This window comes from Phyllostomus hastatus, unplaced genomic scaffold (assembly GCF_019186645.2).
Source record: "Phyllostomus hastatus isolate PE091 unplaced genomic scaffold, TTU_PhHast_1.1 phas_contig_399, whole genome shotgun sequence".
In the NCBI taxonomy this organism is placed as follows: Eukaryota; Metazoa; Chordata; class Mammalia; order Chiroptera; family Phyllostomidae; genus Phyllostomus; species Phyllostomus hastatus.
This window is the reverse complement of record NW_025333871.1, coordinates 380,291-404,283: the sequence shown is the minus strand read 5'-3', so window position 1 is coordinate 404,283 and position 23,993 is coordinate 380,291. Positions and strand designations below refer to the sequence as shown.

At 41.8% G+C, this 23,993-nt stretch overlaps 1 protein-coding gene across 2 annotated transcripts in view; it reads left to right on the top strand.

Annotated features, from left to right (window-relative positions):
• SYT9 (synaptotagmin 9) overlaps positions 1-23,993 on the top strand; it is a 176,866-nt gene that overhangs the window by 112,124 nt on the left and 40,749 nt on the right. The window contains exons 4-6 of one of the 2 annotated variants that reach the window (XR_006786096.1): positions 17,213-17,333; positions 18,768-18,939; positions 21,035-21,159. Coding sequence is in view for 1 of the 2 variants with exons in the window: in XM_045842485.1 (XP_045698441.1) it covers positions 17,213-17,333; positions 18,768-18,939; positions 21,030-21,159 (423 nt within the window). In the remaining variant the exon portion in view is untranslated. Of the gene's footprint in view, positions 1-17,212; positions 17,334-18,767; positions 18,940-21,029; positions 21,160-23,993 lie in introns of both variants that reach the window. The other variant, XM_045842485.1, reaches the window with a different exon arrangement.

Sequence of the window (23,993 nt, the reverse complement as noted above, 5' to 3'; positions counted from 1 at the left end):
GGATGCTTGCACCTGCTCTTCATTTGTGCATCAGTTCATTAACTCAAAAAATAGTGACTAAGTTACTCCTAAGTGTCAGCCACTGGGAGAGCAGTGTCTGGGAGACCAAGGACTTGGTCTTGAAGAGTACACAGACCGGGGAGACTGAGAAACTTGTAATCATGCATTCGTAATAATAGTTACCATGCATTTGGTAGTTACTGCATATGTATGTTTTCTCATTTAATCTTTTAACCCTATGCTTTAGCTATTACTTCCAGTTTCCAGATGAAACAAAACAGAGAACAGAAAAACTAAGAAAGTGTGTAGCTTATCTAAGTTTGCATAATAGTAAGTGAGGCGCTAAGACTTGAACTCAGCTTCAATTAGTTGCACTGTGTGTCCAGACTTCAGGGCCTTAGAATACCAATGAAGTCATCTTCCTGTTTATACCCCCAACCTCAGTTCCCACCCATCAGAAGCAATACCTTTAACTGCTTTAACTGTTTCTTTTAAACTCGTGCACTGTTGGTGGGAATGCAGATGGATGTAGCCACTGTGGAAAATAGTATGGAGGTTCCTGAAAAAAATTAAAATGAGCCCCGGCTGGGGTGGCTCAGTGGGTCGGGCATTGTTTCACAGACCAAAAGGCCACCAGTTCACTTCCCAGTCAGGGCACGTGTTTAGGTTGCAGGCCAGGTACCCTGTCAGGGTGTGCAAAAGGCAGCCCATTGTTTCTCTCTCTCTCTCTCTCTCTCTCTCTCTCTCTCTCTCTCTCTCTCTCCCCCCCCGTTTCTCCCTTCTCTTCTCTCTAAAAATAAATAAATAAAATCTTTTTACAAAAATTGAAAATGAAACTGCTTTATGACCCAGCTATTCCAATTCTGGTTATATATCCAAAGAAACCTCCATATATTTTTTAATGCTTTATTTATTTTTAGTTTTAGATTTTCATTGAATTTTATTATGGAAGATGAGGATTTAACTCATAAGTTCAACTGCACACACTTCCCTCTCCCAGCTTCTCAGAACAGTTGTGTCATAAATTTGTGGAGATAATGAATCATGTCTATATCAGTATTAAGTAAACTTAGTTTTAGCTGAACTGTGTAGTGTGCTGATTACATTGTCTCTTTGCCCCCAAGAGTGGGTGTTTCTATCTCTAGCCTGGCTCTTTCCACTGATCTTTGTACTGTCATTGCTGCCTGACTTCCCCATTTGGATCTCGCTTAATGTGGGCAAAGCTGAGTTCTCGATCTCTCCCATAGCCTGATGCCTTGTTCCCTTACTATTTAGAAAGGAGGGTTAATGGCAATTCTCCCTTTCCATTATGTCAGGCCAAAAATACTGAGTCATCCTTTACTCCTCTCTTTCTATCATTTGAAGTATTAGAAAATCCTGTTTTATCTTCAAAATTTGATGACTTCTCTCCTGCTTTCTCTGGACCAAGTCACATCACCTCTTACCGCGTTCATTGCAGCAGTCTCCTGACTGATGATGGCTCTGCTTCTGCCCTGACCCCTCAGACTTTCTCAACACAACAGCCCGTCTGATCCTATTAAAGTCAAGTCACATTGTGCTGCTTTTCTACTTCAGTTCTTTAATGGCTTCCATTCCTGCTCAGAGCATAAGCCAAAATCCTTTCGATAAGCTACATTACCTGGTCTCTCACCTCATTATTTTTATGCTTTTCTTTTTTCACTGCCTCCTTTCCCTTCCTCAGATATAGCGGCTCACTTCCACCTCAGGCACCTGCACTTGCCCCTTGGCCTGTGTGGAATGGTCCCCAGTGAACGGTCTGCAGCACTAGCTGCCTCCTTACCTCATTGCTCCTGGCCCTCACTCAAAAGGCACTCTCTTGGGAAGCCTCCCCTTTGACATTTTATTTAACACCACCCCCCAGCACTCTTAGCCCCATTCTCTACTTTTATCTTCCCCTCTCTATTTCTTATACATGTGTGTTTTATGTGTATTTATGTGTAATTAATTTTATGAATTATCTTGGTTTTATTTGTCACGTGTGGGTGTGTGTCCATGCTCCTGTCACTAATTCCTCCCACACTGTGTCAGGTGGTTAAGTCGCTTAGTAAATCTGTAGAGGACAGCCTTTTAGAGCATACAGTAGTGACTGGTGTGGATGGGCAAATGAAGAGAAACAGTATGTGAGACAAACATTCATACATGCAGGAGTCCATTTCTGAGAGCTACGTACAACCCCATTGGTCTGTTTGCCCCGCCGAATGCTGCACTAGTTCAGTCCAAGCTGGGCACTAGTCCATGGTGCTCTAGCAGGTCTTCCTGTCCAGTGAAGTGGGGGCTGCCAGTTTGTTCTTCAGGAGAATCTTGACCGTTTTTGGTACTTTGCAGGTTCAAATAAAATTTTAGAATCAATTTGTCAAGTTGTCATGTGATTGGAATTACATTTAGCCCGTAGATCAGTTTGGAGAATATCTTTATTTTCTTTGTAATAGAGCCTTTCATTCTAGGGATATGGTGTACCTCTTCATTTATTTAGACCTTGCTTAACTTTACTCAATAATGTTTTTTTTTTCTGTGAAGAAATATTGGACATTTTTTATTATATTTCTTCCAAGGTATTTGATGTTTTTGATGCTATTATAAGTGAGTTCTTATTTTTTTTTCTACCTTTTTTTCTGGTATATAAAAGTGAAATTTATTTTTGTTCACGGATTGCATACTCATCAACCCATCAATCATCAATAAACATACTTATTAATTCCAATAATTTATTTGTAGAGTTTTTGGATTGTTTTTGCACATCATATCATCTAACAATAACATAATGATTCTTCATTCAACACTTTATACCTTTTATTTCTTTTTATACCTTATTTCACTCACCAGGACCTCACGTACAGCAGTAATGTGCCTTCTTGCTGGCACTGACTGAGAAGCTTCCCACATCTCACTGTCAGGCCCACCACGGCTCCAGCCTTCTTTTTAGTTTGCCTCCATCAGATGAGCAAGTACGACTTCCATATCCGATTCGTTAAAAGCTTTTATCATAAATAAATGCTTGATATTCTCATTTTTCTACACTTATTTAATTATATGATTTTCTCTTTATTTTTTTATTATAGACAATTATGTTTTTAAATTTTCATGTTAAATCACCCTTGTAAGCTTGAGATAAAACACATCTGTTAGTACTATATTATCATGTTTTTCTGCATTCAGTTTCCTAACATTCTGTTTCATTTTTAAATTTCAGTTCAAATATAATTGGTCTGTAATTTGGCCTTTCTTGTAATCTCCATCTCAGATTTTGGTACCCAAAATATGATGGCTTCAAAAAATGAATTGAGGAATGTTCCCTATTTTTTTTTCTCTTTTCTAATAGTGTTTGCATAACATTGGCTTTATTTCTTCCCTAAATATTTAATAGAATTCTCCAGTGAACCTTACTGGGTTTGAAATTTTCTTCATGGTGAGGTGTTTAATTTACAGATTCAATGTTTTAATGAACTATATAAACTTCAGCTATTAACTCTTACATCAATTTTATTAGCTTTATGTCTTAAAAATGTATGTTTTGTCTAATTTTAAAATATGTGGGCATAAAGTGTCTTTTTAATGCTTTTAGTAAAAATCTACAGTGATGGTGCATTTTCAACCATGACATAGTTATCTTTGCCTTTCTGCCCCTGCCTGTTCTTTTCCATCTGTCTTGAAAGAAGGTTAGCAATTTTCATTAGCCTTTCCAAAGCTAATTTTTGGCTTTGTTAATTCTCTCTCTATATATTTGTTCACTATTTCATTAATTTCAGCTCTTATATTTATTATTTCCTTCCTTCTACTTACTTTGGGTTTAATTTGTTTTTTTTCCAAGCTCTTGAGATAGATGCTTTGATCACTGATAATTAGCCTCATTTTGTTATGTTATGCATTTAAAGCTCAATTTTTCCCCTTAATCAGATTTTTAATCTTTTAATTTTGCTCTGCGTGTTTCTCCCTTATTGTCATGCTACTGCCATACTCACAATACATGTGACACCAGACATGTGGAAGTCATTCCCCTACTAGGCAGTTCTGTGACACCAGCTAGGTGTCCTCCAATGTAAGTCAGTCCTGACACTCTCTACCAGGAGATGGTGTCAGATCCCACGGGTTAAGGGCTCAGTCTCACAAGACTGCCCCCACTTCAGATTTCAGTTGCAAGTAGTAGGTCCCCAGGAAACTTTGGTGTGACTTGTCTACAAATCAGAGGTTCTCATGACCTCCTCCCCCTTGGATTTGATTATTTGCTAGAACAGCTACAGGACTCAGTGAAATGCTTGCTTATGTTTACCAGTTTATTAAAGGATACAGATGAACAGCCAGATGACAAGAGACATTGAACAAGATCTGAGAGGGTCCCAAGCACAGGAGATTTTTGTCTCTGTGGGGTCGGAGTCCATCCCCCTCCTGATAATGTGGATGTGTTCACCAACCTGGAAGCTCTCCAAACCCAATACTATGGGGATTTTATGGAGGCTTCTTCATGTAGGCGTGATCTATTGTGGACTCTGTTTCCAGCCCCACCCATTCAGAGTCACCGCAACAGAACAAAAGATGCTCCAGGTGCTCTTATCACTTGGGAATTTACAATGTTTTCAAGAACCCTATGTCAGGAACAGGCGAAAAGATAAATATGTATTTCTTTTTTTTTAATCCTCACCCAAGGATATATTCACTGATTTTAGAAAGGGAGGGAGCGGGGGAGTGAGGGAGGGAGAGAGAGACATTGATCGGCCGTCTCTCATATATACCCCGACAGGAAATTGAGTCTGCAACCTTGGCATGTGCCCTGACTGGGAATCGAACCCACAACCTTTTGGTATATGAGATGACACTCAAACCAAATGAGCCACCTGGCTAGGGCTCAAATGTGTATTTCTTATTATAAATCACCATATATAGCATTCTACTTGTTTTAAAATATTTTTATCATCCATTTTAATATGTTTATAATTTTCGTTGTGATATTTACTTAGGCCCATGGTTTATTTGAAAGTGTATTTCTTAGTTTCCACACATATGAAAACCTTCTAGTTATCTTTTTGTTATATATTTCTAGTATAATTGCATGATGCTCATCCCCCCTCCCATCTAACATCTCTGCTGCCTCACCTCCTTCCAGAACATCTTCCATGACACCAACTGTTGACCTCCAGGTGAGAATGTGTGATGGCTGGGTACACGAGCATATGGACCACAGCCACCAGGGCCGGTTGAAATGAACACATTGTGTGCATGCAGAAAAGTGTTAAGTCTGCAAGCATGGGGTGCCCAAACCCTGCACATTCCAAAGAAAGGACTGGCCCTTGACTGGCTGCTGACAGATAGCCTCTAAACCCTTAAAACAGCCTGCTAACCACACCAGACCACTACCACACCAGATATTTTGTGCTAACGACATGGTTTGTAGTGAACTCCTGTTTTCTGTACCTCGGCCCAGGCATGCTGTTTGACCCCTGATGAGGAAAATGAAGCCTGAGTAGTTAAGGCCAGTCATGTGGGCACTCCTTGTCACCTGCAATTAGAACCTTGAACATCAGGTTTGGCTGAGCTTCCCTGGCTGGCAGTACTTCACATGTTGTCACACACCACTGCCGGGAAGAGTAAGTGCTGTCTGTGAGACTCCATTGGGAGGGAACAACTGGAAGCTCGTCCTAGTTTCCCCTGGACCGCGCCCTGTGTACCTTTTCCTTTGCTTAATTTAATCGGTGTCCTTTGACTGTCATAAACTATAACTACGAGTATAACTTTTCTGGGTCCTGGGGGTCCTTCTGGTGAATCATAAAACCTGTGGGTGATCCTGGGGACCCCCCATATAGTGGTACTCAAAAAATATTGAAGAGATGAGGGTATCTAAAGTCTTTTGATAATAATTCTCTTTACCTAACTTGTGTAACTTTCTATAAAGCCAAAACTCAATAATTTTGGTGATGTTAGTACCACAAGTAGTATTAGAGAATAGTTTATCAGAACTTCCAGTTAAATACATCAGATGAAATCCATGAGTCTCACCTCCTGAGGTTCTTCAGAAAATAATAGGAAAGGAACTACACACAGCATAGGCAGAAGACTTTTGCTTTGACCCTTCAGTTATAAATCTAGACAGTTAGGGATGTACTGGAATCAGAGGAAAACCAACACCGTGAAAGAGAATGTCCAAAGTAAATAGATCACCTGATCACTGGAAAAAGAGATTAAAGCAAGAGAAAGAACTCTAACATTGATCACTAAGGACCAAGCAACATCAGTGAGAACAAGGTATGTAAATACCTTTTGGGGAAATTTCAGAAGGTACAAATACAAAGGAAAAGTACAAAGAGACAATCTTAAAATCTCCTTGAGAGAAAAAAAATACCAAAGAATGGCATCAAACATCCCTGCTGGAACATAAAGTACTAGGAGACATTGTGACAATATAAAGTGATTCTAAGATAAAATTATTTGAACCTACAGTCTGTGCCCTGCCAAATTTCTTTTAAGAATTAGAGCACAATGGCCCTGGCTGGTGTAGCTCAGTGGATTGAATACTAGCCTGTGACCAAAGGGTACCCGGTTCAATTCCCAGTCAGGGCACATGCCTGCGTTGCCGGCTAGGTCCCCAGTGCAGGGCATGCTAGATGCAACCACACATTGATGTCTCTCTTCCTCTCTTTCTCCCTTCCTTCCCCTCTCTCTAAAAATAAATAAATTAAACCTTTAAAAAATCAGAGCACAATAAAGATTATTTTAACTACCTCTGAGTAGTTAAACCCTCACTGGGAGAAAAGGTACTCAAGGACCTAGTGAAGCAAAATGAAAATTGTATCTAAAAAGTGGGGATGATGTGGGTGTTAAGAAACTGCAGTGAGCCAAGAAATTAGAATATCTTAACCATAGTTTAAATATTTGTTAATAATTTGTCAGTGAAACAGAGCAGTAAAAAACCACATTTTAAAAGACAAAAGCATAATAAGTTCTAGGAAGAAAAATATTTGGATACAAAATTAACAAGTCTGGTTTAATGGACATGTAAAAATATGTCCCGTACAAATAGAGAATTCCCATTATTTTCAGAGGCATTTGAGCACAAGTGAATGGGATGGGATAGGATAGGGTAGGATAGGATAGGATAGGATAATTCTGAACTAAAGGCCATAAAACTAGAAAACAAAAATATAGTCCCTTTGCAAAGTCTTCTCAGAATTTTCAAATACCCACTATGAATTAAACATAAAATGAAATTAACTAGTTTTAAGCACACAGGTTTTGTCATGTGTGTAGTCCTGGTCCACAACCATACCCATGACACAGAATGTGCCCGTCATCCCCAGAGTCTTCCCAGTGCCCCTCTGCAGTCCATCTGCTCTTCCCAGTCCTGGTTCCTACTTCCCGCAGATCACTTTCTGCCTCTGTCACTTTGCTTTTTCTAGAATTTCATACAGCCTGTTGCCTTTGTGTGTGACTGCTTTTATTCAGCGTAATACTTTTGAGATTATTCATGTTGTTTCTTTTATTAGTAGTGTATTTCATTTGGTTGCTGAGTAGTATTCCGTTATGTGAACATGCCATATTTTGTTTATCTCTTCACCATGTGATGCTACATTAGCGTTTCTTTTCAGTTTGTGCTCAGGAAAACTGCATACAAGTCTTGGGACGGATGTGTGATTTTATTTCCCTTAGGTAAAGAAGTAGGCATGGGATTTCTGGGTCACTTGGCAAGTGTATGTGTAACCTGAAGGGAAGCTGCCAAACTTTTCCCAAAATGGCTTTAACATTTTGCATTTACAGCAGCCACTTATCAGATCAGTTGCTTTGCACTGGGGGCCAGTCTTTCATTTGAATGATTCTAGTGGGTGTATAGTGGTGTCTCACTGACGTTTAATGTAATTTTGATGACGTGTCTGTTCAGGTGTTTTGCCCATATTTTTGCCAGGTTGTTTCTCTGATTTGTAGTTCTTTCTGTATTCTGGATGGAAGGCCTTTAATTAGCTATATGTTTTGCAGGTATGATCCTTCAACCTAGTAGATTAACCTTTCCCTTTCCTAACAATGTGTTTTGAGGAGCAAAAGTTTTAACTTAAATGAAGCACAATTTATTGTTTTTTCTCAATTATGCTTTGTGCTTTTTGTGTCCATTTTCTTAAATGTCAGTCTTTGTCTAGAAATCTTTGTCTAACCCGAAGTCACATTTTCTCCTATGCTTTTTTCTACAAGTTTCATAGTTTTAGTTCTTACATGATTCATGATCCTTTTCCAGTAAATGCTTTCACAGCATATGAAGGAAAGGTTGTGTGTGTGTGTGTGTGTGTGTGTGTGTGTGTGTGTGTGTTGCAAATATGAGGAGACGGGACCAAAAAAACGCCTGGAATTATCTTCTGGAGTGCGGGCACCTTGTGGTACAGCCTTCTCCCACTAGGTGAACGTTCTAGGAACCTATCTGTTATCAGTGTACCAGCTGGCATTATTGTGAGAGGCTGCCTGTGGCTTCAGTGAAAAATTTTTTTGAAGACTTTCTACTTGTTTGCCCATTTCATGATGGGTAATTTACAAGTGCACCTGCACACCTGCCCACACCGTGCTCAGTGTTCAGCAGTTTCTGACCAAAAACTGCATGGCCCCTATTTCCCACCCTCCCTGTTCACACAATTTCTCCCTAAGAGACCTTTTTTGATTTCCCTGGATAAAAAAAGTCCTCAAAGGAAAATGTTTTGTCATTGTAGAAGAGGTGAAACAAAAAAAAATGGCAGAAGCATTAAAAGATATCAAAATTGACAAGTTCAAAAACTGTTTTGAGCAGCGGAAAAAAAGTCTCCATAAGTGTATTGCATCAAATGGAGAGTACTTTGAAGGTGACTGAAGTTTAAACATGTAAGAATAAATACACAATTTCTTAATAAATAAATTCCATTTTGCCCCCCCCCATGGATAGCCGACTATTTCATCACTCTTTATTGAAAAGAGTATCTTTTCCTCATTAAATTATATGGCACCTTTCTAGAAAATCACTTGACCATACAAATGAGAGTTTACTTCTGGCCTCTTCATTCTGTTTCATTGATCATTATGTCTGTCCTTTTGCCAGTGCCTCACCATCTCGATGACTGTAATTTTATTCCACATTTCATAATCAGATAGTGTTAAGTGCTCCAATTTTGTTTTTTTTCGAACTGGTTTTGAACATTCTAGGTGTTTTGCATTGCCATGTAATATTAATATCAGTTTGTCACCATCTACAAAAGGTATATTGGGCTTTTAGTTGAAATTGTATTGAGCCCTGGCCGGGTGGCTGGGTGGTCAGAATGTTGTCCTATGCACCAAAGGTTGTGGGTTCAGTCCCAGACCGGGTGCATATGGGAAGCAACCGATAGATATTTCTCTCTTATCCTCTATTTCTCTTTCTCTCTCTCTCTCTACCTCTCTCCTTCTCTCCCTTTCTCCCCCTCTCTCTCTCCCTCTTCCTTCCTCTCTCTCTCTAATGAACATATCCTTGGGTGAGGATGAAAAAAATAAAATTTTATTTTTAAAAATTGTATTGAATTTATAGGAATTCAATACAATTAGGGAAGAATTGATATCAACAAGGCTGAGTCTCTTGATCCATGAATGTTCTCCATTTATTTCAGTTTTATCCAATTTTTATCAGCAGTGTTTTGTAGCTTCCAGTGTACAGGTCTTGTACATAATTTGCTAAATTTATCTGAAAGTATAAATGTGAATTACTTTTTAAATTTCAATTTTCAGTTGTTTCATTTCTAGTATGTAGAAATAATGTTGCTTTTGTATTGCCCTTGTTGGCCTTGCTAAACTTGTTTTAGTACCTTTTTATAGATTCCTCAGGATTTTCTCCATAAACAATAATTATATCAGCAAATAAAACAGTTTTGCTTCTTCCTTTTCAATGTGTATGTATTTTATTGCTGCCTCTTTTCACTGGCTGGAACCTCTAGTACAATGTTGAACAGAAGTGGTGAGAACAGACATCCTAGCCATGTTGGCTGATGTTGGGGGGAAAGTGCTCATTCTTTCACCATTGAGTATAATATTAACTGCAGTATTATACAGATGCCTCTCCTAATAGAAGGAAATCCCCTTCCATTTCTGGTTTGCTGAGAGTTTCTACCCTAAATTGCGTATTGACTTTTGTCAAATGATCATTTTGTATCTATTGTTATGGTTTTTCTTGTTTAGTATGTTGATACAGTGATTTACCTTATTAAGATTTTCAAATGTTAAGCCAAACTTTCGTTCCCAAAATAAATCCCACTTTAAAATACACATCTTTTTTAACGTATTTCTGGGTTTGATTTGCTAAAATGTCATTAAGTCTAATCATGCCAATGTCCATGAGGACACTGGTTTCTAGTTTTCTTAGATCTTTATCTAGTTTTAGCATTAGGATATAATGCTCTCCTCATTAGGATATGTTTTCCTCAGGTAATAAGTTAGGAAATGTTCCCACCTCTTCTGTTTTCTGGAAAAGTTTGTGTAGAATTGGTGCTATTTCTTTCTAAAATGGAATGGAGTTGTCTTTGTGAGAAAGTTTTTAACTGTGACTTCATTTATTTAGTGGGTGTAAGACGATTTCAGTAATTGTTTTTTTTTCCTTAGTTTGATATGGTGGGGTCTTTCTTCAATAATTTTCTGTCTTATTAGGTTTTTATTTTGAAAACTATAACTTCAAAATTATTTTTTCATGTGTGCTTTGTTGGCTGCTCTAATATTTAATAAATTACCTAGATAAAATATTATAGTATAACATACTGTATTTCTTGTCCAGAATTTTTAGTACATTTGAAATCTATATGATCTTATTAACCAATGTCACCTGAATAAATTCAATTTTTTTTGAAAATGTGAAGTCTGTAATAATATATATTCTCAGTTAATGTTTTTTTTTATCATAAATTTCATGGCTTTTTGTCTCTCAAGTAATTTGTTCATTTTATCTAAGTTGTCAGATGTATTGGGATAAAATTGTTCTGTAATGTCCCCTTATTATTTCAGTGTCTGTGGTGTCTGTACGGACATGCCCACTTCCTTCTGATGTTGATGATTGATATTATCTCACTTTTTTTTCCTCATCAGTCTTGCCAGGATGTTGGTTTTCCTGATTTTCTCTAGTGCCTCCATTTTTACATTTTATTGTTTTCTGCTCCTATAGTATTTGCTTCCTTTCATCTACTTTGTGTTTGATTTTCTCTTGTTTTTCTGTGGTCCTAAATGGAAGCTCAGGTAATTGGTTTTAGATGATACTTCCTTTTAAATGTTAGCATTTAATGCTATAAGTTTCTCTATAAGCATTGCTTTAGCTGTGTCCTACAAATTTTGATATTTTGTGTCTTCATTTTCATTCAGTCAAAATAATTTTTAACATCCCTTGTGATGTTTTTTTCTTTAACCTGTGTGTAATGTAGACAAGTATTGTTTAATTTCCAAATATTTGGGGATTTTCCAGATATCTATGATCAAATTCTAGTTTTAATTTTATTCTTGTTAAAGAATGTTCTTTGTAAGATTTCAGTCTTTTTTAATTTAATGAGGACTTTTTATGGACCAGAATATGGTTTATTTTGGTGAGTGTTTGGCATATACTTGAAAAAATGTCCATTTTGCTATTATTGGGTGAAGTATTGATGGGCAGAGTAAATACCAATCAGGTCAAGCTGCCCTATGGTATTGTTCAAGCCTTTTATACACTCACGTGTTTTCTGCTTGCTTCTTCAGTCCGTTACTGATGAAGTGTTGGAGTCTCTTACTGTGTTCATGGGTTTGCCTATTTCTCCTCCTACTTCTAGCAGCTTTGTTTAATATATATTGAAGTTCTCATATTAGGTACATACTCATTTAGGACTATGTCCTCTCGATGATTTGACCCTTTATTGATGAAATGTCTCCTTCTTCCTGGTAATATTCCTCAGTCTAAAATCTTCTTTGATATCAATATGGCCACTACAACATCCTTTTGGTTGACATTTACATCACCTCATTTTTCATCCCCTTTTCATCTCATAGCCTCTCATTGCCATGGCATTTGATGTGGGTTTCCTGTAGACAGCACATGTGGTTAAGTGTTGCTCTGTTATTCTGTCTGACCAATTGAGGTTATTGGGTGTATATATTTAATGTAATTATCCATATGGTAGTGTTTAAAGCTGCCTTTTCTGTTTGTTTCATCTGTACTTTTCTTTTTTCTTGCCTTTTTTGCATTGAGTATTTTTACAATTCCATTTTATCTTCAATACTAGCTTGGTGAAGAACATACACCTATTAGTTCTTTAGGGGTTACTCGATTCTTTAAAGTATACATCCTTATGTTATTTTATCTAATCTTTATTATTTCCATTCTTCTGATTACTTTGCTTTTCATTTATTTTTATTTTTTGGTTTCCTATGGTAGAAGCTGAGGTCATTGACTTGAGAGTGTTTTTCTTGTGTAATATAGACATATTAGTGTGATAAATCTCCTTTTAGGGCTGTATTCCACAAACTTTAATATGTTGGGTTTTCATATCAATTCAGGTTAAAATACTTTCTAATTTCTCATTTGATTTCTTCTTTGATCCATGGATTATTTACAAGTGAGTTATTTAGTTCTCAAGTATTTGGAGATTTTCCAGATAACTCTTTGTTATTTCTAAATCATTTGATCTCTAATTCATTTTTATTACAGCCAGAAAATATGCTTTGAATCTTCTCAAATTTAATTGAGAGTTGTTTAATAGCCCAGGATATGGTCTATCTTGCTTAGTGTTCTGGGTGCACTTGGTAAGAATGGGTATTCTACTGTTAATTGGTAGAGTGTTTGGGGGGGGTTGTTTTTGTTTTTTTGTTTTGTTTTTGGTTGTGGGGTGTTTTTTGTTTTTTTGTTTGTTTGTTTGTTGCTACCAGACAGTTGGTAGTGTTGTACAGGTATTCAAATTTATTACTATAACTTGTGTATTCTCACAAGGATAAATATGTATTTTGAAGGTGTGTAGTGGATGTTTAGAGTTATGTGCTTTTGATGAATTGAACCTTTTGTCATAATTAAATCACCCTGTTTGTCCCTGATAATATTCATTGCTCTGACATATACTTTATCTGGTATTAATTTAGCTATTCCTGATTTCTTTTTATTAGTGTTAGTGTGACATATCTTTTTTATATCTTTCTATTGGTTGACTTTTTTTGAGAGAGAGAGAAAAAAAACACATCAGTTTGCTATTTTACTTATTTATGCATTCATTGGTTGATTCTTGTATGTACCTGACTGGGGGTCAAATCCTTAATCTTGGTGTATCAGGACGACACTCAGACCACCTGAGCACCCAACCAGAACCTATTACTTTACTTTTATAGTTAAAGGAAACTTTTTGTAGAGAGCATAAAATTGGATGCCGCTTTTTATTGAATCAGACAATCTTTGCCTTTTATTTGGATGCTTGTATTATTTACATTAATATAATTATTAAAATAGGTTTAAATTTACCCTTGTACTATTTTTTTTTATTTCTTTGAGAATTATCTCTTCTGATCTTATTCCTTTCCATTCTTTCTTCCTTCTTTTGGATTAATTTAATATTTTAAAGCATTCATTATATCTCCTTTCTTAGCTTATTAACTATAAATCCTTGTATTATTTTAGTCATTTCTTTCGGGTTCATAGTACACATCTTTAACATGAACATCCTAACTTGAAGTTATATTGTACCACTTTTACTATATATTACAGGAACCTTACAACAGTTCTGGTTTCATCCCCTCCTAGTGAATACCCAAGTGGAATGAGAATTTCTCAGTATTGATTTTCCAGTCTCGGAGAGGACTCCACATGGCTCTGCTTGGGCCACACAACTCACCCTGAACAGACAACAGTAGATTGTGACATAAATATTTTGGTGAGCCTGGATTCCTGTGGCAGCCCTCCTAGAACTTTATGGAATTGAGAGAGAGCCCGCCAATAGAATCTAGCAAGAGGAATGCAAAAGTGTCCAGGTTAGACAAAAACTAGAGCTATCACAGCCCATTACAGGCAAGCATATCACTGAAAGAATTTACAGATTGGCAGGTGGAGAATTCACACATAGTTGCTATGCATTCCCCATATATCTTGCCAATGGTACTGAAATTGGCCACACAAAGCAAGAGCAAATGAAGCATTTCTCTGTGTGACATTTTCCTTCCCCCTTGGACCCCACCCCCCACCCCCTAGGGCACTCAGCCACCAGTGACACGTCTGCTATTTGGATCCTGTCAAGCTGAAAAGAAATCAAGTGCTTCACTACCCTCTTATGTTTGACTTTTATCAGCATTCTGGAAAATTTTTGACTAGTAACATGGACACTTCAGCATGTATAATGCAGAGTTTCTCAACTTTGGGACCACTAACATTTGAACCAGATTTTTCTATGTCGTGGAGGACTGTCCTGCATATTACAGGATGTTTAGCAGCATCCCTGGACTTGACCCACTAGATGTCAGTAAGATATTCACGTCCCCAGTTTTGACAACCAGATATTTCTCCAGCTGGTAGCAAATGTCCCCTGGGGAAGCACAATTGCTCGCGGTTGAGAACCACTGGTTTAAGGGAATGTTTACAAACATCAGAATCTGTAGCTTCTTGACCTCTAATTAGCATCAGCTGACAGGGAGAAAGCAAAGTGAGCACTAGGTGCCACCAACTCCTGTTCCCTCTCCTAGCAAGTCTACCTCTCATCAAGGGACCGTGTCTGTTCTTCTCCACTGTAAATACAGCTCCGGGTTCCTGACAAAAAGTGATGCTCAACAACCACAACCACAGCAAATGTTAACACAATGAGTGAGTGGATGGATGGATAGATGGATGGATTTATGTATGTATGTATGGAGAGATATAAAGAAAAATATGGATGATTATCCACAGTGTTACTCTGCAGAAATGAGTAATATAGGTGGTATATACATAAAAAAGGGAATGTTTTACTTTTTACTTAAAAATTTCTGCATTTAAATTTTATTATTTTTACTCTCACAACATAGAAATTGTTTAATGATTTATTTGTAAAGCACCTGGAAATCAAAGCAGGCATTTTCTCCTTGATACCTATTTCATTAACTTGCTGAATTTTTTCGAGTACAAATGTGGACATTAGCCCTAGTTCTCCTTCTGAAGTATTACCAAGTCTGAAGCTCTGATTTTTTTCTTTTTACTCATGAGCAAATAGTCATATAATATAAATATTTGTGAATGGAGTTTATGTTGGACAAAAATGTGCTTAGCACAAAAGTAACCTGGCATACTACATTCAGTTCTGTGTAGTGGCCCTGAGGTGCCACATCATGACCCTGTAGACGTGTGCAGTGTGGGCCTTTGGGGATTGTATGCTGAAAAGGCGGGTGGCAGTGGAGCTCCATAGGCATGATTTTGGTCACTCCCATTCCACTTTGCGTAACCTAGGTTTTCTGTGCGGGAGAGGAGAGGAGTGGGCTAGATGCATTGGGGCCCACTGAGGGGAGAACTGTGTCTGGGCCAGGAATCTGGACCTTTCTACTTAAGGCAGACAGAGAGCAAAGGAATAGGCCAGGGAGTAAGGGAGGAAAAAGATAATTTGTGGGGACAGCTGTTGCTTCTCTTCTGTGCCACCAGCAGGCAGCTGGGTCAGATCCTCCCTCTTCAGTGAGACAGACACTCTGCCTGCAGTGCAGAACCCAGTAGCACACAAGCAGGCCAGCGCCTGCCTGTGTGACACCCCCACTCCTGTAGAATTCTCATCCCTCCTCCTCACCTCTGCCCCAGAGGGACAGGCCCAGCCACCTGCATCTCCTGAGGTCAGGGTTCCAGGAGAGCCTGGTTTGCAATGTGAGGTCATTTATTTACATGAAGCCAGCGGTGCATGAAGATACAGAGCAATCCATCTGCCTTAGTGACCAAACAGATTCCCTGCACCTCATCCCCCAGCAGAAGCAGTCAAGGCTGGGAGGTTGGGCGAGGTGACCTTCCAGAGCTGATTCTGTGCTTCCAAAAATAGAAGCATCCTTGGAGAATTGAGAAGGGGAGGGGAGGCTGTGGATGTTGAGGGCAAAGACCAAACTCCCCAGAGCTTTGCCAGTATGAAATTGTTTTAATTAGACACGTGCACCCAGCTCGGTAACCTCAGGTATCACAGAAATTGAAGATAAATGAACAGGCTTCTTTATTTTCCTTTCTGGTTACACTCTCCCTGGGCTAAAAATGAGAAAGACAAACATGTCAGCATGTCTTCTGACTTATTTGAATGGCTGTGTACTGCCCGAGGAGATGTCTTCCCCCACAGAGGGAAATGGGGGCTCCTTAGAGACACACCAAGAGATGGCAAGCCCTGCAGCGAAGTGAGAGTCCCCAAGACCGGCCATAGGGGCCTGTGGGGTCTGGGTCCCAGGTCTCAGCCATCGCTCCCTGCATGGAGACTGCTCAGGGCTGTCTGAGGCCCATGTGTCCGGGGCTGTGCTGTGTGGGGTTACTGGGGCTTCTGAAGGGTCCTTGTTCAAGGCCACATAGGGACTCGATGTGTGCAGTGCTCTGGTGGGTGGAGGAGTGTGTGTGTGTGTGTGTGTGTGTGTGTGTGTGTTGGGGTGTGGGCATGTTTGCAGGAGTATACAGGGGTATAGTGGCGAACTTGGGGTGTACTGTGTAGCAGAGTGTGTGGGGCAAGGGTGCATATGGATGGTGGCTATTTGGAGGACTTCGTGGGCCTATGTGAGGCCTCTGGGGGAAACTGGGAGGCCATGTAGGAAACAGGAGTGGGACAGTCCCCGGGAGCTGAGTGGGGACCGGTGAGAGGCTGCATGAGGCTGCATTGGGCTGTGCACAGAGCACGCATGTGTGCAGGGCTGGGTTTGGGGTTGCACAGTGCCATAGTGCCTCTCGGGGTAGCTGTACCCTGCGGGCTCTGTGTGGGTGGTGATGGCGATATGAATGGACCCACATGGGGGACTCCATGCAGAATAGTTAATGCTGTGGGGGCTACTGCTCTGGGGGCTACTTGTTGGACCACAGGAACTTGGGTGAGGCTGTGCAGGGCTGCACGTGGCTGGGTAGAAGGTGGCAGAGGCTCTGGGTGGCCTCCACAGCTTTGCCATTTGAAGGTGGGCTGGGCTTCCTTGCAGCAAAGGGTTCCCGAAGTGTAGGTGAGAGGCCCCAGGGATTTGCGAGCCGCACAGAGAGACCAGTGGCAGCCGGTCCTTTCGCACACCAGGCTGAAGACGCTTCCTCATGCTTCAGTTTGTGCTTTCTCAACAGGACAACGTGGATCTTGGAGAGCTGATGTTTTCCCTCTGCTACCTGCCAACGGCTGGCAGGCTGACCATCACTGTCATCAAAGCAAGGAATCTAAAGGCGATGGACATAACAGGAGCATCAGGTGGGACATTCTAGTTCAGACTTTCTCACACAGCTCTGTTGTATCTTATGAAGTTTCTAGTACAGTAATAAACACATGGACTCTGGAACCAAACTACCTGAGTTTAATCCCTGTCTTAGACCTAATAGCTATGTGACCTTGGGCAAGTCACTTACCCTGTATGGGCTTCAGATTCCCCATCTGTACAATGAGGGTAATAATAGTAACTGGCTCTGTTGGGTTGTTATAAGATTAAATGAGTTAATACATAACAAACCATAAGAATATGCCTGGTACACACTAAATGCTATTTGTCATTAGCTATCATCATTGTTATTATTCTAAGTCTTCTTCACCATAATTGTGAACTCGGTCTGCAGTTAACATAGGATGATACAGCTTATCCTTTTGAGTCTTTCCTCAGATACAACAATTATTGTCTCAGGCTTGCTAAAGATTGAGGAATCCTATGTCCTTATGAAAGGCTCATTAGTGAACTATGCAGTTTGGTTTTTCCAGTAAATCAAACATGTACCTTAAATTCTAAACCCTAAAAAAAGTCTCAGTATGCAGTTCCTAATATGCAGCTTCACAAGCAGCCTCTGTAGGGGCTCCTGAAATGTGGCTGTAACGTACCCAGTCCACAGGCTGCTCACTGCTGAAGTCAGAGGATGTCAGACACATCGCTTTCTGCTGCCAGTACTGCAGTGGTTTTCCAGGCAGAAAGAAGAGGTGGCCCCTTCTGGCCAAATCCCTCCTGGACGGTGTATGGGAGTCAGGGCAACGCACTGTTATGCAGGTGAAGAGAGAAGAACTCCCCACTGAGCAGTAGGGTAGTGAGGGGGAATGAGGGAAGTCCCACCTGAGGCAGAAACCAGCCTTATCACCTGTCGCCCCATCCCAGCGTCGCACCCACACAAGCCCGTGTCCTTGCTCTTCCTGACGTGCTGAACTGCTTGCCTCTTTGCAGCCTGACTGAAGGGAGCTCTGGGGGCTTACGGCCCCTGCACCTAGGAAATCCACCCCTGAAATTCTCCCTCTCCTGCAGACCTGATGTCTAGGAGACGACTGTCCCGAGAGCCTCAGAGTCAGGGCCTGCAGCCCGAGTCTCCTCGCTTCGAAAGTGCCTCTGCATTTCCTTTCCTGTCACACTGCCAGGCAGGCCTGAATTCTAGCTGGAACGGTTTCTAATTTGGTAACAGGTGTTTTTTCACACTATTTTTAAATTTCACACATTCTGAGGAGACAGTGTCCTGTGCTTTTTCGTGAATGAAAGACTCAATTATCCTAACTCTAGTCACTGCCCGGGCATCATATTAATTAAAATCCTCCAACTCCAGTTGGCAGGCAGGTAAAGGAGTTCCGCATGCGGTCCATGAACCTCCACAGCGAGGAAACTGCCGGCCTGAGTCCGCGTGCATCCTCACATACCCCTGCTTCTCGTGGTCTCTGCAGATCCCTACGTGAAGGTCTCCCTGATGTGCGATGGCAGACGGCTGAAGAAGAGGAAAACGTCCACCAAGAGGAACACCCTGAATCCTGTTTACAATGAAGCCATAGTCTTTGATGTCCCTCCCGACAACATTGACCAAATCCACTTGTCCATAGCGGTCATGGACTACGACCGGTGAGATACCTGGAGGTCTTTCTCAGTGCAAGTCCTTTGTGTTCCCAGCAAGGAAGGGGGAGGCGGTGTGGTCACAGATACTTAGCTGGTGTCCCCGTAGCAGGCAGTGACTCCAGTGAGCAGCCCGTGGAAAGCTGATTGGCAGGGAGTCCAAACCCAGCTGTAGAGCCGGGTTATGAAAGTGCCTCTAGCTCTCGCATTCTTTCCTCCCCCTCTTCAGTCCTTTTCCCCTTCTCTATCCTTCCCGACCCCCACCTCTTCCCCTCTCCACCCCTGCACACCCCCTAGAACCTCAGCCAGAGAACTGTGGCCCCACAGGTCTGGATCTCCTCTTGGGCGATCCTGCCTGGCCTTCGTGGGAAGGTGCCACTCAAAACAGCAGAGTGATTACTTTAGCCAGACCGCCCACATTTCCAAGTCCATAACTACATTATTTTTTCCCTTCTCCCAGTGTGTTTAATAAAGATCATTTCCATCCACTTAAGTCTGAAAGCAAACACAGAAGTGTTCTCTTGAAAATGCTAGAATCAGTATGGGTGACAGGGTGCATTAAAATGTATAAGATGCTCGACTTTCTAATTAATACAGCACAGAAGAGATATTTATAGCCTACATTGTAGCCAAGTGTGTATTTAAAGAACAGATTTGAAAAACAGTCACTTTAATATGCAAAGGAAGTACCAACAGGGAATTATATATGTTAAACCAGTCATTAGACTGAAATGAAAAGTCTCTTTTTAATTGGAAACCTCCCACGTGGTCTGGGCACAGTTTTGAAAGAAATCATTCTGACTTCTAATACAATCTTCCAAATATTATTTGTAGCTAAAAATTTTCCCACGTGCCCCCGAAATGTCAGTAAAGCAGCTGCAGTGCCCTGAACACTCTTTCCAGTGGATCCTGGGTGGAGCCTAGGCATCTGCCACCCTAGGGGCGCAGGGGGGCTGAGCTACACGGGGGTGCACCAGGTCTTGCCGGTCAGTAGACCTCCGCCCACCTCTGCTGGACAGCACACAACACCAGTAGTGTCAGGCCACAGTGGGGGATGCTGCCCACCAACCGTGGAAAGCTAAGCCAGCATTTTTCATGACGTTGCCAAGTTTCCCGCATTGACAAACCTGATTATGTGAGCTCTGCTCGGTGTAATTCTCAGTGAACTCGTGAATCTGGCCTGGAAAACTACATGGCAGAATCCACAGAGCTTCTGCATGCAACGGATTTCAGTGAGCATAGACTCAGATGCCCTCCACCCCACTGCCCCAGCTCGTCTCCCCCTCCACAAACAGGAAGAAAAAAGGAGAGAAAAAGTCTGTGTGTTTGGCTCCCTAAGAGTTAAAGGATGGGCCATGTTATTCTAGTTATGCAAAGCATTTCTCACCAAAATCTGCTGAGGGAAAAAAATGGGCTAAGGCAGGGACCTACCCAGGGAATGTTTCAGAAACATTAGCCCTAAAGTTAAAGGAGCTCAGAATCTTTTTACAGTAAGGAAATTAAATCAGGTCCAAGAAGCAAAGCTGGGTTTGGGAGGAAGAAGGATAGAGCATAAGAAAACATATTCGAGAAAGAGAGGGGAAGCAGGAAGACCCTGGAGCCTCCTCGACTCTGCCCACTTTGTGAGTTCAAGGCTGTGGCTGGCAGACACAGAACTGCCCCCTCTCAGTATTTGGTTGCCTCTTGCAGGAATTTGAGCAACTGTTGTTGCAAGAAACTCCTTTCAGGTGGCCCCCTTTCATTCCATGGACTTGGAGGCCAGGAGGTCCACCTAGCTCCAAAACCAGACAGAGGTGGCGTCCTTAGCATACGTCAGGGAGCTTTTCAAGCATGGGGTTCTGGGGAACAAGCTAAGGCATGCCACATCGTTCTTGTTTCAAAAGCCTAGGTGCGTGAGGGCCAGACTCTGCTCTTCTTCTCTGTGCCCGTGAGCACAGTATTGGATCCCAATTCCTATTCTGTTAAACCCAGCATCTGGTTTTAAATTAGTGAATAAGAAGAACCACCCTTCCCCTAATTCCTTTATTGGTTTCATTGAGTAGTTGCTGTTCTTACATGCCACAACTTTAAGAAAAAACTATTGTGGGCCATTTTCACAGTATAGGTCACAATGAGATCATCGGCGTGTGTCAAGTAGGCAACAAAGCCGAGAGGCTGGGCAGAGACCACTGGAGTGAAATGTTGTCGTATCCTCGGAAGCCCATCGCACACTGGCATTCCCTGGTGGAGGTAAGACCCCCGCCCACATGCTCCGCTGTGTGGAAGCAGGAATGCTTGGCCGTTGAAATAGAGGAGCCACCAAAACCTCCAGTGTACTTTCCTGGGCTATTAGGAATGGCATTCAATCGGAGGCTGAGTCTGTGATCTCCACCCACCAGGTGGGTTTTGAGCACAGATCAGAGGCCATCCCTCACTTTGATCGTCTTTAATAAAAGGTCAGGATTCTCTGACTCTGCATTACAGCTTTGGGTTGACATTTGAAAGGCATCTGCGGGTTCTGGGTGACTGTGACATTTTCAGACCATCATATAGTGACTTATGATGGGCGTCAGAAAGAACTTGAGACTGGGAAAGAGGAGACCTGGATGCTAGGACTGACTTTATCATGAACTTGTGATTCTGAACAAGTTGGTTAGTATCAGATTCAACTACACGTGATAAAAATCTTAAGAAACAACAGACCACAAAACCAGTGAAATGAAAATTTATTTCTGTCTTCCGTAATAAAGGTCCAGAGGAAGGTAGTCTAGATTGTTATAGTGATTCTGTGACCAACAGAGACCTAGACTTCTACTTCACTGACCTAGTGTGGCTTTTTTTTTTTTTTTTGAGGTCTACTCATTGTACATGATGGCTGCCAAGCTCTAGCCATCACATATCCTCTTTGCCATAGCAAGGTGGCCAAAAGCACACACATTCCTTTTCCAAGGATTTTCCTTGATGTCTCATCAAGGAAACCTTGGCACTTACAGTTAATTTTGTCATGGAACTTAGTCACATAGACATGTAGGAAATGTATTTTTTTGTTAGGTGAAAATGTGCCCAATTAAAAACTAGGGTTTTGTTTGCAGAGAAGAGGCAGTGACTGCCTCTCGTACCCTCATTCATTCTCTCGCTCCTCATGATTTACTTCTCTTTTACTCTCCCATTCCTCTTTGCTCATTGACTCACTCTTTATTTATGTACTAATTCACCCTCTCAAAAATAAATTGCACTCACTTGGTAACATTTAGAGTCAAATGCCATCCCTTCCTTCCACGGAAGAGCTCATACACCATAAGAGAGACAGAGTATGGCGTGTAAACTACTCATCGAAGTGCACACTCATAATCATTACCACCCACATCCAGTGCTGCAGAAGGACAAAGCCGGAAAGTGTTGGTCATGCTTAGGTGAGATTGTCCACGAAGCAGTTCTTCCTCCTGCCCCTGGTAGGCGAAGAGAACTGAGCCCCTGGGAATAGGAGCTCCAGGGAATATGGGTTTCAGGCAGAAAATTTTCTCTTACCGTCCCAGCTCAGACAGCTCTGCCCCCCATCAAAGCCAGCCTGAGAGGACCCCCGCCCCCCGCCCCATGCCAGAGCCTCACTCAGTGTGGGTACTGCTGCCGGGCACAGTCAGGTCAGTCTGTGGAAGTCCACGTGCAGTCAGTGTAGAGAGGCAGAGGGGCCCCCTATCTGGCCTGGGGACAGAGGAACAGTCTTCCTTTGTTGGAGATGGTGCCCCCGAGGCAGGACAAGAACAGGACAGGGTTTATGAATTGATTCTAAGCTTCAGGGTATTCAGGAGGAGCCTAGGGCCCCCCCCACCCTCTGATTTGCAGGTCCAGGAGGACACCTCTGCCCCTGGGCCATAGAAACCAAGACTCTTTCTTTCTTGGACTCAAATTAAGCCCCACAGGAGCCCTGCAGGTTCTGTGAGGCACCTGAGACGTAGCCGGAGAACTAATGCTGACCGAATGGCACCTCAGCTCTTCAGCTCCTGGTGTGGGTCTCCAAGGAGTCCACCTGTGGGCTCAGTGAACTGCCTATGCCTGTTACTAGCCATGGCAGTTAGGGCAATTGTGGTAGACTTTTTGCAGCCTTAGTAAGTCACTGTTGACTTTAATTCTTTTTTGTAATTTGGAGTGTCAAAGAGTGGCAAAGCTCTCTGCTTCTCAAGACACAGGACATGGAAAAGGATAAGGAAAAGGGGTGTGGTGTGGGCTGAGACGTGAGCCCTGATTCAGTGTGCAAGCATTTCTTTCTCAGTGACCTTGCCAGGGAGTGACACAAGGAGGCGCGTGCACCAGGGGCCCTGGGCAGCTGTGCCTGCATGGAACACAAAGGGGCGTGTAGACAGCGGACCTTAGAAGCTTCCTTCTCTGCCAAGGAAAAGACGCTGTGTGACTTTGGTCACTGGGAGATACTCCTTAACCCTAAGCACTTAGCTTTTTGCAAATCTGTGTTTGACGGTTATGTAAGTGAGAAATGAATGTTTTTAGGGTTAACCCACTGAACCTTGGGAGTCGATTGTTCCAGCAGCTAAAATAACTTCAGCTAACACGATGATTACTTCTCAACTGTTGCAGCGGAACCTAGGAAATGAAACGCCTGTGCCCTTCCACGAAGGGCGGGCTGAGGGAGGCTGTCCCTGCCCTGTGGCCTTCTGCTCTTTGAAGCACATACCCAGGGCTCCAGATCCATCCTGAGGGAGGAAGTGATACTTTCAAAAATAAGTGTGCAACTAGCAGAATTGGGGCATTGGTACCAGAGGAGATGAAAGGCAGTATCAGAGCGGTCACTGCACTTCGCTAACAGCCGTGAGGGTGGAGGAGGCTGGAGGCAGGGCGGTTGGATACGCACTCACTGTGGAGTTGGACAGACCCAGCAGATTCGAGTCCCTCCCTGCTGCCACTCGCAAGTTTTCCCCTCCTGAGTGTGAGTTTTCTCCTCTGTCAAGGGGCCACCACAGCGCCTATCACACAGGGTGGTAGTGAGGTTTCAACCATCTAATGTATGTGAAGCACGGTGGCCAACACATAATAAATGCTCAGGAAAGCCCTCAGTTATAGTCATTATTGTG